This window comes from Barbus barbus (assembly GCF_936440315.1).
Source record: "Barbus barbus genome assembly, chromosome: 34".
Classification (NCBI taxonomy): domain Eukaryota; kingdom Metazoa; phylum Chordata; class Actinopteri; order Cypriniformes; family Cyprinidae; genus Barbus; species Barbus barbus.
The window spans coordinates 11,630,881-11,650,163 of record NC_136762.1 but is presented as its reverse complement, the minus strand read 5'-3'; the positions used below and the strand labels follow the sequence as shown (position 1 = coordinate 11,650,163).

Here is a 19,283-nt window from a genome sequence, read left to right as displayed (position 1 = left end):
CCAACTTTGCCAAGTTGGAGGCCTCTGCTTGTCGGGCTGCTGAGATCGAGTTGGTCGAGGAGAATGGCTAAGACACTTTTGAAATAAAACATGGCTGTGAGGAGGGTTTGCAGATGTTTTGTGTTTAAAGACTTGTTAAGGAGAGAACAACAATATGATGAATGCAAGTATGAAGAAGCCAAATCTGCATGAAAGGATATACTAGAGTTACTTTTTTTTTTTGCGATGTGTTTCGCAGTTCATATAAACGCAGACCATGCTAACTTGACAAACATAAAACTTTTATTTACATGCATTTTAAAATTAGATTTTAGGGTATTTTCAGAACTGTAGATCATTTGCTTTGTTCCCAAATGGGAACTTCAGTTGTTACAAAGCTACATTTTAATTCTTTGTTTTATTTTCACAGGGCACCGTTTCGAAGTGCAGCAAAATTTGTTTAGTATTCAAAAAAATTATTAAATAAGTTTTTCAGATTTATATTCAGTTAGAGCAGGAATCAAGACTTTGTCGGGACACTGTTCTTGCAGTGCACCCATTTTAGAGCAGAGCAATAACTTTTTAAGCTAAAGAGTCTTAAGCTAAAGTGTTTTACTGCAATGACTAAAACGCTCACCCACAGAAGACACAATTATAGACACTGATGCTTTTTGAATGCTGCATTTCCACAAAACCTCCATTTACAAATTACTCTTTTGCCTTTACGTCGAGGTGTTATAAATAAGATGTGTCAAAAATTGCTTTAACATCTCAGGTTCCTGAAATTTTATGGCTGCTTACCAGCACAGAGAAGCTCTCTTTTTAATTTAGCTTCCCACAGGCTAACCAACTGACGCCTCTTCGCGAGGCCCTGTATTTCAACAAGGCCACAAAAGCCCCAGCGCTCGGTTTCCATTCTCCACTGGCTTGTGGAGAACAGAGTGTACCATCAGCAAACTTGTGTCCCAACAAGCTGGCCAAGCCTCATCTGTCAAAGCCAGGGTGAGCGCGAGAGCGGCAAGGCGGCGGGGTGAGGGAGAGGAAGCTCCCAGATAAACATACCGCAGCGCCTAAACTCCTAATCACTCTGCGCTTCCGTTTGTAGCCTCAATAATTAGAAGGCACTCTCTTCTATGTATTCCCAGTTGACGCAAATGCTTCTTGTGGCTTGGCACCTCATTTGGGGCGTGGGTTAGTTTATGGCCAGGCCGTAACTTGGTTTAGTCTTCTGATACAGCATAAATAGCTAACCGCTGTCTAATTCACTGGCCGACTCTGTTTTTCTTTTTCGTAGGCGCAATCTCAGCGTGACCCTTCCTTAGTTGCCACAACCCATCCCCCTTGCTTCCTGTCTTACCACTCAAAGAGATGGCAAAGCCACACCTAAAGCAGATGCTATTTCTAAGTGTGAAAATGAAAATAACGCGGCAGAAATAGGACAGATGAGCTCATCTAGGACGGCCCCTGTTCCATTGTCATGTGTGCGAGAGTTCGTCTGATCTTCCGATTATATCCTCCTTTTTAGATTTGTCAGACCACCCAATAAATGCTCGCCACAAATTAAACCCCTCTGTGAACTCGGCATTAGAGATTCAGCATTGGAAAATCACTAATTATTGTCATCTTAAATTACAGCAGTGAGATCGAGAGCCAGCGGCTAAATCCATCTTAATCGTAGTGTTGGAGAAACTTTCCAAGGCGGTAGTGACCAGACTTTCATGTGTGTGGAAAATAGCCTGTATCGCTGTCACACTGTTTTTAGGAATAAGTTGTATGGCGTTGCCATGAAGGTTTGCTTCGGGGGTTTTTTTCTGGTGTGGTTTAGTAAGTGTGTTGTTTACAGTAAGAGCTTATACTTTCTGTAGTTTCACTAACTTCAAATAAAAGTGGGAAAATGAGAGGCCCTGTCATCAGAGGTTCCACTTGGGTTCTCCTGCGGTTGTGTTTAAAACAGATCCATATACTGTCTGGCCCGGACAGCTGAGGGAAGATCTTGGCATGCAGTTAATTCTAGAACACAAATTGCAGTGGAACACGATTACCCTTTACAACCATGTAAACGTGTCTCATGAAATGCTCAGTACTTGACGGCAGTCTGGGTGCCATCATATTTGACTTGCAGTATGTTCTTCTCAGTTTAAGCCCAGAATTGGTGCAGTTAAAGCAAGTAAATGTTCAAATGAGATTTATATATACAGTGGTGTGAAAAAGTGTTGGCTCCCTTCCTGATTTTATTTTTTTGCATGTTTGTCATACTTTAATGTTTCAGATCATCAAACAAATTTAAATATTAATCAAAGATAACACAAGTAAACACAACATTCAGTTTTTAAATGAAGGGTTTTTTTCAAAACAGTATACGAAATATACACTACTGTATATTTCGAGTGGCACTTCCTGTCACTTTCATTGATAGATGAACATGGACTATCACTAGGCCACAATTTAGAAAGACTGAATTATATTTGATCCCATCACCAATTCCCAAATCCTAATGGTAAATCCCAAGAAAATTGAACTAGGTCTGGGAAAATCCTAAAAACTTAAAAAGCACAGAGGAACAATTCTGTAGCCTCAAGAAATAAATGCTGCACTGGTTGCATTGAATGAGCCATATTAATCAAGCATTATATTACTTTCCACTTATATATTTTTTTCCATTTCCTGAGGCTGTGATAATGTTTTATACCAATTCCTATAGCTATATTTTCTTAAGTATGTGCCTTTCGTCATGCTGCTCTGAAAGTTTAGATTTTTTTATGTTCTTATGTTTTTCAGTGTAAAAATTGCACTTAATCTCAGAAAACTGATTAATTGTCACTTTTTTTAAATCACAGCCCTCAATTCATCACTTCCTGTGTCACAAATACTGTGGGAAATCATGTTTGTTTAGTTGAACTAAGAAGGTGCACAATGGTGAAATAAAAGGCACTTTTCTTTTTCTGATCTACAGGTATGTTACTGGTGACTGCAGACACCCTTGGCCATGACTTCCATGTTTTCCAAATCTTTACTCACCCATGGGCATCTTCCCAGAGTGCAGTTCATCATCTATACACACTTCACAGAGGAGAGACTGAGGCTAAGGTAAGAACACACATTTACATAAAAGCTTTTCCTTATTTTCAGCACTGTCCATTAGCACGCACATGGTACACACTCATAAACTTGTATCCTCAAAATGGAAGATGTATCAACAACAAAAAGAAACTGTCTTGCATTCAAGTAATACATGGACAGTGTGGGATATTAATTCATACTTCAAAGCTCCTCGTTCCATCCCTTGCTCACACGCACATGCCTATGTACACTCAGGCTATTTTCGGGGGAGTTATTGAAATGAAATATTGCCTTTCCGGACTCTTTTAATCATTAGCAAAATCATTTAAAGTCTTTGTGGGCCACCCACAACTGTTTACTGTTGCCTGTGCTTGTATGGCTCTGGAAATGTGCAATTTGAACATGCTTTTCATTGTCGGTGAATCCCTGCATGTTATCTAAATACTGTCAAGAGACATAAGACTTGGTAAAACTGAGCTCCAGAACACGGTACTGCTGTCTCTTTTGTATTATATAGGGCAGTGTATGTTAGACAAAAAGTGTGGGTATGACCCATTTGATTGATCTTAAACACGACAATGAGGTACATAGTCCCTTGCTATTGCAGTGTACATGAAAAATATGAGTGTAACTGTAATCTGAAGATCTAGTTACTGTTCAACTGTCCACGAACTAAAGGTTAAGAACATCAGGGCTTTTCCATAGTCACAGCACATGAATTTTTTTGTACCTGGAGAACTTTTGCCCCCAGTTCAAAATAAAATGACGTGGATCCACGTGAAATATTTGTGCTCTCAGCAGTTAGTCTTTGCTTATTCTAAAACTTCCTCCCCTGTGGCTCCTATGTTCAGTTTTCAACACTCTGGAATCCGAAGACCTGAAACTATTAGTGTTGCCAATGTGTTTTCAATCACCAAGGCTGCAAAAAAAGAAAAAAGTTGCTAAAAATACCTCAGACGGTTGGTGAGAGCTTAGATTATGCTTCTGACCGGAGCTTTTACTCTTGCACCTTGGGGTCAAGCTTGGGGCTTGTAACAACTACGATATCTTAGGCTATGGGGTCATGGACGAGAGGACATTCCCACTGGGACAATATGGTCACGCTTGTGACTTTACAACACTCTCTCTTAAATCCCTGGAAATAGGCTCTTGGCAGCACTAAATATAGGCTCTGTCATTTTCCCATTTCATCCCAGCTTTATCAATTACGAATGTAGAACAACTAATGGTGTTATTTGAAACAGAATTGGGCTTTGGAATTTGTCCATCCAGTTAGCCACATATTTGTTGCAATTTTGCCTAACTTTAGCATAGTAAAATACATTTGCAATTTATAACTAGAACACAATTACTTCTTTACTGCTGTGAAAACTAGAATCGTTAGTATCATCTGGCAGGGTTGATTGCTTGGAGAAGTAACAGCACATCTCTATCAAGTCACATGATTTGAAGTGCCAAATATTTTATTTTATTTTTATATAATTAAATAATTTTTTTCCCGTTTTAATAATATTCTGTTTTAATTATTTTTTTTTTGTATTTTTATTTACTTTTTATTTTAATTTGCACTTTGTAACAGTTATTCTTTTTCATTTTAATTTGTTTACTAGTTAGGTTAAGGCAATGTACAGTGGTCTCAAGACATATTTGATGATAACATATTGACCATTCTTCAATCCATTTATTTATTTATACGTATGTTAGTATTTTAAACCAATAGAAGATGGTCAAATCCACATGCTTTTTTTGTATTTTATGGAACTTTACTCAGGTTGAATAGTTGAAGCGGACATCTAAGGACATGATCTGATCATTAGCGTCTGCCAAGCCTTGGTAATCTATCTAGGTGCTTTAAAGTTTAATTTACTTTTGTGATCTATTGGGTTATTGCAGAAATTAGTTTGGGAAATAACTGCAGTGATTTAGTTTTCCTCTCTCCTAAATGCTGTTTCATCCATTTAGCCTTGCAGCTGTTCCACCACAATATCTCCTTCAGTTGGCAAATTGTAAGGTTTTATTTGCTTAAGTAGAACTAATATTTATTCCGAAAGGGCCTAGACCCTTACTTACTCAGCCAGTGTCATGTTTGGATATGCACACAAACCTGATCTCTGCTATAGTTCATAGACTCACACTCTCGCAGTCTCACTGACACGTTCGATGTCTAAAAGCATGCCAGACATTTTTCTCCCAATTTAAATCCTTCATTACATGACAAATATTAACACTGCAGTGGAATAAAAACTGTATGTTATTCGCCTATGAGTGCCATGTAACTGAAGCACAGTCAAGTGTTATGTCTATAAGAAAGACTTGTCGTTTTTAACTCCTTTTGCACTTATTTATTAAGCCCATTAGTGTATTTTTTTTTTTCTTCTCCTTTTCACAATTTTCTTTGTCCCTTTACCCTTCAATTGCACTCTGAGCCTGGTGAAAAAGGCAGACTTACAGGCTGGTTACTGGCCTGTGGGTGAAGTTTAAGTTCTTCTCGTTCCTGCTCCTTATATTGAAGGTGTGATTACCTTACCCAGCACCTCCAGGCATGGCAAAGAGCTGGAACAGAGCGTGTAAAACATTCTCGTTTTCCCTCCTCTGTGAGCACAGGGCCGAGGTGGCCCGCAGCTCTGCTGAGGTGAGACAGGTGGTTAATCTGTCACCGGCTCATGCCAGGTTTGCTGCCTGGCCATGCGTTGGCTTTGATCTGGCATTGTAAACAGCACAAACTGCAGAAAGCAAGCACCCTCCAAGACGCATTATCTTGAGCAGAACAAATAAAAGTAGTGATAATGCCTTGTGGGCGGACGCAGGCACACGGTCTTATCTTGCTGGCTGATTGACTGTGCTTGTACTGACTCCCAGCCTGCTCCAGATTGACCTTAGTGTGCGTGAAGGTAAATAACCCACCAGACTGCGTTGCCTGAAGCCATACACCGTTTTAGCTGTTCTGAGCAGCACATGACTGACCAAACAGCTCATTTGATTTATTTCTGATTAACTAATTTATAGATCTCAGTCCTTGTCTTTGGTCACCTAAATCTTATTTTTACACCTCCAGGTGAAAATCTCTGGAGTGGCGTCGTCCCTGAACAGGAAATGGTCATTGATCTTGATTTATTTGCTCATCTCTGAGTTGGCGTATTCAGCGTGAGACTGATCTGAGACAGATAGAGCAGAATGACCTAGAATCAGACAGATCTCCAGACAGCTGCATTCCAGTAGCTGATGGCTATCCATAAAAAGTGCTGTAAAAAAGCCATTAACCGAACCTTGCTGATGGCAGAGTGCTGTATGGGAAAGCTAAGCGTAAGATTTCTGGACCATGTCTTGGAGAAGGTCTACCATCAATTCATAGATCTATATTCATTCACATAGGGCACATTCTTGTATTCAAAAACAGAATAGGATTTCAAGGCGCTCATGACGCAAGATGCTGAAAAAACAGGGTGTGATTCTACAGCCATCTGACACATGTATGCACAGACCAACAATTTAAAAATAGCATAGACTGAACATAAGAGTGGTAAATACAAGAAGCACAGGACACACTGTTGCAGTTTCATGGTTCATCTGTTTTAAGATGTTTATAAATGCAAAAGCCAGGTTAGATATTCAGGTTTTTCATGCCATTAACCAAGATCTGGTGATCAGTTCCGAAACCTCTTCATCCCAGTGCCTAGGCGTGTTTACCCAACACCTCTTTCTCATTCCTCTCAAGCGTTTCAAAACACTTTTTAGAGATTTTATCTGTTTATATTTGCCGGAAACTTTCTCATGACTTGCACCATTGAACATTTCAACAGAAATACACAGTAAAAATCATGAAATTAGTTAATGACATGTATTTAAACAAATGGTGAACACTATTAGCAGCAATGATTATGTGTTGAGATCAGCATATTTGGTAGTTTTGTACATTGGTTCTGGGTTGTCGTCATCTGAGGTCCTCAGAGGGGTTGGCATCATCTCTTCTCAGGTGTTCAGTCATCTCAGATCTTCATAAGAGGTTGGATCCAGACTGAAGCATGTGTAATTCCTAGTTACCTCGGGATTCCCATCCCATGGCAAAAACAGAAAAGCAAATAGAGAAAAAATTAGCCTGGCTGCTGTTCCAACCAGTGAATGATAATGTCCCAGTACAAATGAAGATCCTCTACCTCTGTGACATTCTGACGTTAAGCCAAATTTTGAGGGAAAGGCATTGCTGTATTGTTCATATTGTTCACTCAAGACCCTACACTCAAAAAACATTCTTTAATGGTGATTTCGTACATTTGAATGGTGATTGTTCATTTTCAAATCTGAACCAACTCTAATCTGAAAGCTGGTTTTGAGATTCTTTCCTTTGTCTTCTCTCACCCTTGCTCTAGGTGCAGGACATCTGCTTCAGCCATGACTGCCGCTGGGTGGTGATCAGTACACTTCGTGGTACCTCTCATGTCTTTCCCATCAATCCGTATGGTGGAGCGCCATGCGCACGCACGCACATGTCTCCACGCGTGGTCAATCGCATGAGCCGATTCCAGAAGAGTGCCGGACTAGAGGAGATCGAGCAAGAGCTGAGCAGCAAACAGGGCGGCCGGTGTAGCCCCATTCCTGGCCTCTCTAGTAGCCCATCTGGATCACCACTACACGGTTGGCAAACATTATGCATTTTTTTGGAAACATTATGCACCTCTTGCACTTCTGCAATCGTTCATAAGTTAGTAACACTAGTCTACTGAGATGGTAAAATGAGACAATTTTAATTAATCACTCTGGACTATTTTTAATATATTTTTTGGTAACATTGAATTAAATAAATTCTAATATGTAATATTTACATTTTCATGTATTTACGTTTCTTGAATTCCTTTTCACTTATCTAATAGGCACCTTACTCGAATTTGAAATGGAGCAAGTAGATCCTGGCCATTCAGGGGTTAATCGAGTCACCCTAGCAGACCTTGTGATTGAGCCTGTTGACCTCTGTCACAACACTGTGATGTTTGTCAAACACTGTCCCTGGCTGCAAACACTCTTACATTGACCACGTCTGACTGTTACGTACATACACACCCGCTCACCCACCCGCACCCACACTTCTCATCTCTGTGCTGATTGCCACAGGAGCTGGCATGCCTGTCAGTGTTCTTTGCCCATCAGTACTCCCCACTCCATAAAGCATAGGTCTGATTAATCAATACCCCCGTGCTCGCTGAAAGCACCCCGCTGATACGGACACAGGAGACTCCAGTCAGCCGCAGGGTGTTTGCAGAGCATCCCAAAGGGCTCAAGAGAGCCTCACTTACTCTGTCACCCAAAGTCATATATCAAATAACACTATACTGACGCTTCAAAAAATAGTTTGCTAAATTAAATAACGTAAATGTAAATCAGTAAATGTAAACAATGTTTATTTATTTATTTATAAAATTTAGAAGCCTCAGAATAATGCATCAAAATAATCTGTTAATACTGCATTGCGTCTTGCTGATTTTTAGCATCACTACATTTTTAAAGTAAAAATTGAAATGTTATGGACTATATAAATATAATTTATTAAATTTTTTTAGAAGCTGCTTTTATCAAAATCTGAATACAGATCTAAGCATTAGAATAATCTATTTGACAGTGTATAATGTTATAAGTGCCACATTTGTAAAGTAAAAATGTTAACTTTTAATCCTACAGTGGTTGCCAATATTATTAGAACACTAGTATTTTCACTCACTGGATTATTACAATTAATGGCAAAATTAATATTTGGAAATGTAAACTGATATTTCACACTGACACACTACAGCAAAAGATAGAAATAACTGACTTAAAACTTTTAGCTGGTGAAAATACTATTGTTCTAATGATTTTGCCACCACTGTATATATACATAAATATTTTTTTTTATATGTAATTTTCTATTACATTCTCCTCCTTCTTTTTTTTTTTTTTTAAATAATCATATAATTAATTTGAGTGACTTTTTACTGTCTGAAAGACAATATCAATAAATAACTTTTTTTCACTTTGAGTTGAGCAAAGCTGTGACATCACAGGGCCGGAATGTTTGGTGTCCCGTGTAGGGATGGTTACCAGCAGCCATGAAAGTGGGCCTCAGAAGCCCTGTCGTAAATCAGACTCGCTTTTCAAAGCCGGGCATTAGAAGCACCTGTCAACAATTAGTCCTATCACCTTCAGCCCGATGAGACACTTTGACAACAGGGTTCTGAGGTGACATTTTTTTGTACTGGGAACAGGATGGGGTAATCTAAGAAACAGAAGTCTGAGGCAATTCATGTGCCTTAGAGGCAAACCTTGGTCTGCACTTTTCCATGGTCCCTGAGGGCCTCTCCTGGGGGCTCATACTTGGAGCTGGAATGCTTGAGCCACTCACATATCCTGCCGGAGATGTTTGCTTTATTTTCATACCGGTCATTCAGTTTTTATTTTATTTTAATTATTACAAATTACACATTGCTCTTCTTCACACTTTTATAATTCACCTTCCTAATATATGACAAAACATTTGTTTTTCAAATGACACATTTGTTTAATAAGCTGAATTGCAGTGAAAGTATTTCTTTATTTAATCAATTGTAATTTAATACATTTACAATTGGTTGCATTTATTTGATCAAAAATACCATGAAACAGTAATACTGTGGAATATTATTACATTTTAAAACAACTGTTTTAATATATTTTAAAATGTAATTTATTCCTGTGATGGTAAAGCTGAATTTTCATCTGTCATTATTAATCCAGTCTTCAGTGTCACATGAATCTTCATAAATCATTCTAATATGCTGATTTGGTGCTCAAGGAATATTTATTATTACTATCAATGTTGATAACAGTTGTTCTGCTTAATATTTTTGTGTTAAGCATTATGCAGTATATGTTTTCTTCAAAAGAACAGCATTTGTTTGGAATAATAATCTTTTTTTTAATGTTAGTGTTTATTGTCACTTTTAATTGAATGCATCTTTGCTGAATAAAAGTATTTTAAAAAGTAAATAAAAGTAAATTTTTGCTAAAAAAAAACAAAAAAACTTTTGTACTTTGGCCCCAAACTTTTGTACTTGTTGGTTTGCTAAACGATGTAATGACAACAGGATTTCTACATTTTACGTCATTTTAAAATCAGCAAAATTGTTTTGTGGGTGTCACACTTTTAAATCCTTTTCCGCTATGATTAGTTATCAGACACAAAAAGAGAAAAGGCTATCAGCGTCACTTTTCCGTTTGCTTTTCCGTCGGTTTTGTTCATTTTTGGGTCCATGAGCGTGAACGGAGGTGGCAGAAATAAATGTTTGATAAGAAAAGCTGCGGTGCAGTAGCCACAACAGTAGACTGGCAATTGTCTCCTGTGACAACTCATTGATTTAGGGAAGGAACTAGAGAAGTACACATCCTTCAGAGCTGGCACTCTGTAAAAATAGAAACCACAATCGGGCTTTCTCCTCTCCTAGTTTAATTGTGGATTTTTTTCAATCTATTTTAGGAGCCACATCCCCCTCGCCTTAGGTTCATGGCATTGTTAGATAATTCAACAAGTCCTTCTTTGTTCAGTGTTAACAGACAGTTAATTCATTCGTTTAGGTGCTGATTTCTGCTAAGTGTCTGACTTTTCTACCTATAACTGAAAAAAAGCCAAAGGAAAATGGTTTTTGAAGCATAACATTTGAAGCATGGTTTCCATTGACAGGAGTGTTTGGGGTACATGTGGCTTTGGTAGCCATGCTGTGCAGCGGTTAAGCTCTGTGTTGGCCATGCACGAGGATGTGAGGAGAGCGATGGAAAGAGCCGTCTGGACTGAGGCGGTCACATTAGCTTTGAGCTCACAGGAAATTCAGTGTCGGTTTGACACAACTTGGTGGTCTCCTCCTTTGCGTATGTTCATTGACTATTTTGAAAGGAAAAACAAGGTGCAACAGGAAGCTGTTAATTCGCTGTTATTGAGTTAGGGATAACGGGATACTTCCTTTGAGCCATTTAATGTCAGCATACAGCTTGTTTGGGTTTCAGGCTTGTTTTATCAGTAGCTATGTCTGTTTACACCATTCATCATCTTAAAGCAAAAACAGCCAGACATGGATGCTTTTGCAGAACTGATGACACAATGTTGTTTGGAGCAAACTGTTTTAAAAAGCTCAACGCTGTGGTTATTAATTTGCCACAGATCAAATCTAAATGGCATTCATTCAACTCTTGAAATACTTTTTTCACTTTTTCATGTATTATATACGTTCCAAAATTTGATTTTGTTTTTTTTCTTCAGCGAGGATGCATCATTTCAAATAAATGCTGTTCTTTTGAACTTTATATTCATCGAGCAATCGTGGGGGAAAAAAATGTATCGCTGTTTCCACAAAAATATTAAGCAAATTTGGAGATATTTAAAGTAATTTCTGAAAGATCATGTGACACTGAAAACTCAAGTAATGATGCTGAAAATTCAGCTTTTCCATAAGAATAAATTGCATTTTAAAATATATTAAAATAGAAAACTATTACTTTACTGTTACTTTAAATGGCAATAATATTTCCACAATTATACTGTACTGAATATATACCTTATGAATCTTTCAAATAAATGCACCCTTAATTTAATTTAATTTAAATGCACACTAAAAATGACAGACCTTAATAATTGTGTAATTTGCTTTGAAAAGAATGTATTCAGTTATGTAACTTTTTCACTCAAATGTTATAATATAATTAGATAGTTTTTCGTTAGAGCTCTCAGACTTTTGGAGCCCGCTGTATTTGTATATGACATCAAATCTAGATATCTGCATTTGAAATATGGGATTAAATGGGACTTTCATCTTCCATTTATTGTCTGTTGTTGGGCTGTAGTGCCTTTAGAGCAGATTATAAATTTTGCTTTCATGTCGAATGTGGCGGTAAAGTGTGTGTCACACTCACAGAGTCCTGTGCTGAATCATTTACAACCATCAGATCTCTTCTGTTTACTCTCTCTCTCTCTCTGTGTGTGTGTGTGTCTGTGTGTCTGTCGGACATGCAGCCAGATGAGCCGATCTGATCTGTACAGCCAGGGCCAGCAAACACTCTCTGTAATCACAAACTGCCTCCTCTCTTGTTTGTGGCACACACACACACTCTTAAATTCCATCACAGCTTCACAGCGGCTCTCTGGCTCTCAAAGATAAAGCTCATCTCCTCCACTCACAAAACAACAGACTAGCAGTCAGCCCAGGCATCAAAGTGCCGCTCTTGTTTTAACATACCACAACTCTGCATCATGTACGGTCTCATTCAGACTCCCTATGCTGAAGAGTTATTACTCAGGTTACTGAGTAATAACTGCTAAGCACAGTACTAGTCCAGGCCTCTGTGTGGTGCTGTGTTGTCAGATTTTTGTTGACAGGCCAGTTTCAAATGAAGGAGCTTATTTCGCTCCATTGGCAGAGAGAGGAAAAATACTTAGGCCTGAATCATGCCACTACGTTTTGTCTTAATATGAATCTAATCCAGCAAAAGGACCGGAGTTACTCTGTAATTTGTCCTGAATTTTATGAATGGCCTCCTCTTAAAAGCAAACAGCAATGCTTCCTCTCTGATTTATGCCTTAAAGATAAATTATTTGTTGTGGCTTTTTATTTTATGTGGTCGTTTTTGACTAGATTTTTAACTTTTTTTTTTTGTTAATTACTTAATCTCACATTTGTTTGTTTTTTAAATGTCACTGAAAATATTACATTTTTTAATGTATGTGTATATATATGTATATGTGTATATATAAATATATATAAATAAACAAGCATACATTTCTAAAAGCAAACAATAAAATATTACAACATTTTATATCTATCTATCTATCTATCTATCTATCTATCTATCTATCTATCTATCTATCTATCTATCTATCTATCTATCTATCTATCTATCTATCTATCTATCTATCTATCTATCTATCTATCTATCTATCTATCTATCTATCTATCTGTCGTTCTGTCGTTCTATCGTTCTATCTATCTTAGTAATATTGTAATATTTTATTGTTTGCTTTTAGTAAAGTATGCTTGTTTTGTTTCCAGAAAATATAGCAGTTTTAAACAGTTGTACTTTATATAGTCATACATATTTGTTGTTTGATCATATTCCATTTTACTGGACATTTTTATAGTTTTAATGCTTAACGTTGATCTTAATTACAGTTTTTATTAAGAAAATCTGTTTATTTGATTGTTTTTCCAGTTTTTTTCTTGTAGCATTGTCTTTCCCTTGGCATGGTGAATGTAAACATCTCATTGAGACTGTGTTGTTGTTTGGCCTGGGTGGCCTGGTATGTTTTTTCTTTTTTATGTGTTTTGTTTGTCTCTCTCTCATGCGAAAACTTTTTGAGTGGGCTGGTGTGTCTTTATCAGGCAGAGTGAGCCATGATGATGTGCTGCCCTTTCCCACTGTGAGGAAATGTGATTTTGACACTTCTCATGACCTGAGTCCCTGCACTGTCCCACAGTCAAATTTTCACTGTACCCTGATGCAATGCAGCATTTCTCCTCTTGCTGTCAGCAAGTCTGATATGATTCTTTGAAGTATTAATAATTCTCTATATTGTGTTTCTATATTTTATCTTTATCTTTATCAAAGCTTTATTAGCTTTGGTGGTTGAGTACTTTATATTTTTTCTTTGTCAGGCTTTTTTATGTGTGACCAAAACCACAAACTGCACTGAGGAAATTAAATATGTTTCTGTTTGCACTGTATAATTTTATGGTAAGCAAATAAATGGATTATATTGCCTATTTTGTGGCTGAAACAGCTGTTGGATATGCGTGTTTTTTAAATTGTAAAATCAAGACTAGTAATGATGGAGTGTCTGGTTTTTAATTTCTTATAGTAGATGCTTTGATATTATTTAACGCAGACACTTTTTAGGCTTCTACCAGTTAAAACCACCTTTGGTTTGTAATTTTGGTTGTAATTATGAACGTGGCAGTTCTGCACAGTTGATGTTGTGGTTGGATACTAGATATTTTAATTACATTAATAAGTTTGAAAATAGTGCTTGGTCTAGGCAGGGTAAGATTACCACTTTAGTGTGCTTTTGGAAACGCAATAGAGCTTTTGAGTTCTAAGAAATTTTGATTATTGACATTAGAAGGCTAGAACAATTTTAAAAAATATTTATTAAAGGAAACATCATTTGTCAGTGCTGTTTAACACGTCCATGGCACGGGCACAAGAAACAGGAAATTCTCCCACATTTCCTTTTCAGTTAGCTGCTACAGCACTGGAATTGCACTGGTCTTTTTTTATGTAATTATTTTAAATTGGGCCTTGTATATTTTGATTTATATTACATTTTATTTTATGTATGTATATTTTTTTACATAAAAACACAAATTATTTAATTAGCATTTGTATTAATATAGTATAGTTTATTAATAATTGTTTATTTTCAACTTTTATTTATTATAAATCAATTTCTCCATGTAGTCATTCTTATTTTTGGGTTATTCTTTTAGGTGATATCACTGATTCTTATCTGAGCAGCATTAAATGTAATAATTTAAGAATCAGCCATTATAAACCCATATTCATCAACCACCAATTTGAATATTGGGGGTGCCCCTCAGTGTCTATAGCTGTTACGACGCTATCAGGCAGCGAGTTGATTGACATCCTGGTGCTTTGAATTGAGCTTATTCACTAAAACATTTATTTTTTCCCCCCTCTGACAGACCAGCATAGGGTTTCATTTAGACATGTCTGAAATGACACTGCAGTGTTCATGACAGGGAGGAGAGAATACGGTTCCCACTTACCCATAAGTAAATTGACATGATCCGATTACGTGCTCCTGATCAGAGCCACATGCCGAGGTGCATTGATTGAGTCTGCGGATGCCTTCCTGTTCATCTTCTCATGCACCGTTTGCAAAGTCTGCTCGTCTGAGGTGAAACATCCTCTCACACACACATTGCCTTGCAAACAAACTCGCTCACATATGGTTTCAGTAAGGCTGTTATCTGAGCCACAGAAGAGTGTAGATTCCCACTGTCACCAAGGTGCTCCTCTGATGAGCTGTAAATGCTGACATGTTGTAAACTATTGGATCTGATTTCAGACAGCCTCGTAGCCAGACGTTCGGATGTAGTTTAGCTAATAAATTACATGCTTGAATGCTTTCACATTTTCTAAATACGTATATTGCTATTATACAGCAGTGAATAATTTTGGTCATGATGTAATGGCTTGTAATCATACGGCGACTTCTGAAGTGAAATCAGCACACGAGGGGAAGCGGAAAACGTACATTTTATTATGCAGTTTGAAGTCATACGGGGAAAATACTCGTACGGCACGACGTCTGGTAATAGCAGGAAGTTTCATATAATGTTTCTGCTCATTAAAGCGGATGCCATACAACCCAAAATCTTTGCAAGAAAAAAGCTCTGCTGTCACTTTAAAAGCACTCTCATTCACTGGCAGTTGGGGAAAATACTGGCAGTTGGCCATTTTCACATAGGCTGGCTTAACCCCACTGCAAGCCTGAAAATAGCAGCGAGCATATACTGTAAAAGCAGAAGCAACCAGAAATGGCTTTTCCACCAATGTCTGATTTCTTCTGAAAACAGTAAATCTTGTGAAGTTTATTTTCTTTGCAGCATCTGTGTTTTATAATGGTTCTTTTAATTTGTTTTCACTTTGTCCACCGGGACTGCTTTTATCCGGCGCTTTCTGGCCTCTCCTTTTACTTACTCCCTCCCTTTCCACTTGTAGCACTCCTCCTTTGAAAGTGTGTATTTTAATAATGATAGCTCTGGGAATTGGCACAGGCAGACTTGACATGACAGCGCCTTCCCCCTGAGTTCGGCAGTACCGCCATTGTTCCTTTTCCTCTCCACTCATCCCTCTTTTTCTTTTTTTTTTTTTCCTCCTCCCCTCCCATCCTAATCCCTACCTCCTGTGAACTACGCTCTTACAGGAGCATGTCTGGGAAACCTGGACAAGCGCGAAAGACATGAATGGGTGAAACAGAATATATCAAAGTAGTCCCAAATCGGGAGAGCACGACTTTTTTCTAGGAATTCAAGTCTTCTGCAGATGCTCCTAAAGCCTGGCGATTTCTCAGCGTTGACACTTTGGAACGTCCTGCGATTATTCTGTCCCTGGGAACGTTATTCGCATTGGCGGCCATAGACGTTGCATTTTTTTTTGTTCACTTCGGTGGTGATGCGATTAAAATGGAACGACGTTTGCGTACGAATGTTGTTTTTTTAGGTTTATGTGTGCAAATGAAGCAAATAACGAATGGAAAGCGTCAGCTTAGATGGATCGCTTGTGTTCATTGCTTTATCAGATGCAAATAGAACAGCTTGGGGGAGAAAAACAAGATATCAGTGACAGGGCGACCAGGTCTGTGCCATTAGAAGAAAATGCAAATGGAGCGGAGTGAGCTTGAACAGAAGGGTCAGGTGACAGAGGGCTACCCGGCCGGCCTCTTGGAGTTAGGCCTGCGACGGCAGTGGATTTGCATTGATGGATCTTCTTTCCATTGGCTTGTCATGTATCACTGCGCAGGCCATCACACATGAGTCATTAATCAAATGACGGCTCCATAAGCAGTATCGTTTTGACTGGCCAGGCGCCTTGCCGCTCTCGGACGTGCCATTCTTGAGGGTTTCGGCCAAGCCTGCCACACTCGGGTTGACGTCATGCGGTGGCTGAGTTTCACATCATCCTGTGCGAGACGTCTGCTTTTGGAGGGCTTAAGCTTTGCCGCCGTGACGCTGGCTGTTTGCGTGCGTGTCCACGGGCGTTTGATTTAGTGGGGGTTAAAAAGTGCGTCAAGACTGAGTGTGCCCTTCTTGGAAAGATGCTAAATTCATTAAGATTTTTCTTCCTCTACTCCTCGTCTTTGTCCATCAGAAGCACCATTATGGGTTTTCAGGCTGCTTCCTGTTCAAATTCCTTTTCTGCTGCTCTTACACACAAAAGGTGGCTGCGCTTGGGGTGTAGTGGTTTTGAAATGTGAAGGGCCCTTGAAATCCGGGCCCTGTGTGGAATGGCGCAGGGGTTTGTGTAATGTCTCCAGCCAAAGCAGACCTTTATCGAGGGCCATGAGGCCTAAATGGCCTCTCTTTGGTTAAGCACAAAGACGGCGTTTCTGGGTATTAGAGAGAGACAGAGAGGCTGGCTAATGATCTAAAACCCCTCCAACACTGTGGCACGGCCGCTCTCAGCGCTTTTGCCCTCAGATAATCATTGTTTTGTGTCTCAGGTATTTCTCCGACCCCCCTGAATACCCTCTTCCTGGCGATATTACAATGGAAGCAAGGAAAATGTTCGCTGAGATTATTGGGCTGGTCTGAAATATTGTATGTTGAAAGGGAAAAAAAATAATGGAGTTAAAAACACAAAAAGCAGCACTTCAACTTTGTGTGGAATATTTGTGTAGCGTACATCTGCACTATAATGTTTTTGCTTTAAGAAGTGCATGGAAGCATATATTGATTCCTGTATAGTTGGAATGAAAGGCAACACATAAAAACAAATGAAAACTGATTAAAAGTGCATAATTAAGGGGAGAGCAGATCTGTTGTGTTTGTTTCTCTAAGAGGATATGCTATTAATTAATTGTGTGTTTTAGCATGACTTGAAGGCTGACCGTTCAGAATTATTTTTGAAAATCTCTTTTCATACCACACAGCAGTAAATATTTAACAGGCTGTTGATTTAATGTTTTTGAAAGATGTTGCTTTTGCTCACCGAGGCTGCATTTATTTTGATCAAAAATGCAGGAAAAACAGGAATATTGTGAAATATTATTATAGTTTATTATTATAGTTTTAAAATTTTCATCATTTTACGTCATCAGTGTCACATGATCCTTCAGAAATCATTGTAATATGTGATTTGGTGCTTAAGACTTAAGGAATCTTTGAATCAAAAGTTTAAAACAACAAATTGAAATCTCATGTAAAATGTATTAATGTGTTATTTTATATAATTTTTAATGTATCCTTGCTAAAAGAAGGTAGTAGCTTAAAAAATGTGACCTATCAAATTTTTAATGTTAATACAAACTGACATTCTTCATTTTTCTCCCTTTTCTTCCATAGCCAAACTCACCAGTCAAGAATCCTTTAACAACTTCACCAACAACAACATGGGTAACCCACGCCTGTCTCCATTAGCCAGTTTGACGGTCGTGCTTCCGCTGGCTCAGATCAAGCAGCCGATGACCTTGGGCACTATCACCAAGCGCACTGGGTGGGTTTTTCCACACTATTTAAACACTTAAAGGCATTTATATGAGCCTTTTAATGTTATAACACAATACAAATCATGATTTACTAATAATTTTAGATGAACAATTGAATTCAAACTGAAGTGCAAGACAAATCGTCAACTCTTAAAAATCATAATTGTGAAACTGAAACGTTTCTGTTTAACAATGAAAATGAAATGCTAACACTCAAGGCATTAGGGCGGTCGTGGCCTAATGGATAGAGAGTTGGACTTGTAACCTGAAGGTCGTGGGTTTGAGTCTCAGGTCCGGCAGGGATTGTAGGTGGTCGAGTGAATAACCAACACTCTCTCCACCCTCAATACCACGACTGAGGTGAGACCCTTGAGCAAGGCACCGAACCCCCAACTGCTCCCCGGGTGCCACAGCAATGGCTGCCCACTGCTCCGGGTGTATGTTCACTACTGTGTGTACACTTGGATGGGTTAAATACAGAGCACAAATTCCGAGTATGGGTCACCATACTTGGCCACACACCCCTTCCCCTATATTCTGACTGGATAAGTAGTCTGCTACTTATTTGACCTACTGGCAGTTTTCTGGTCATAATCAACTGTCATTTGCTGTCACTTCAAGCCAAGAAGAGGTCTCAATGTAAATTTCATTGTCATTTTAAGGCACAAGGTAGTTATTATAGGTAGTGTCTTAAAACATATTGGTCTATGCCATCTGATAGACAGGTCATAAATGTCAATTTAGTGTAGAAAGTTATATTTTGCTGCAGACCAGGCTACATTGTCCATTGTTAAGCAGTTTAGCGAAATGCTATTGTTATGAGTCTCTGGGCATGTCAAGACCATGAATGCTCCAGCCATCGCTGATGATAGCATTTCTCATTTGCGAGAACTGTGTCGTGGATTTGAAACATGACATGAGTTTGCATGAACTCGCGACTCATGCTGAAGCACTTAAGTGTCATCAAACCGTCATTTGCCAGATGATTGCCTGAATTTACACAAACATGCAAACCTGCTTTCTCCCG

General features: G+C 38.5%; 1 protein-coding gene across 3 annotated transcripts in view; it reads left to right on the top strand.

Moving 5' to 3' along the window:
* LOC306853973 (BCAS3 microtubule associated cell migration factor) overlaps positions 1 to 19,283 on the top strand; it is a 252,960-nt gene that overhangs the window by 53,525 nt on the left and 180,152 nt on the right. For all 3 annotated transcript variants that reach the window (XM_079391712.1, XM_079391713.1, XM_079391714.1), the window contains exons 14-16: positions 2,933 to 3,066; positions 7,407 to 7,671; positions 18,114 to 18,264. In XM_079391712.1, the coding sequence (XP_079247838.1) occupies positions 2,933 to 3,066; positions 7,407 to 7,671; positions 18,114 to 18,264 (550 nt within the window). The remainder of the gene's footprint in view (positions 1 to 2,932; positions 3,067 to 7,406; positions 7,672 to 18,113; positions 18,265 to 19,283) is intronic.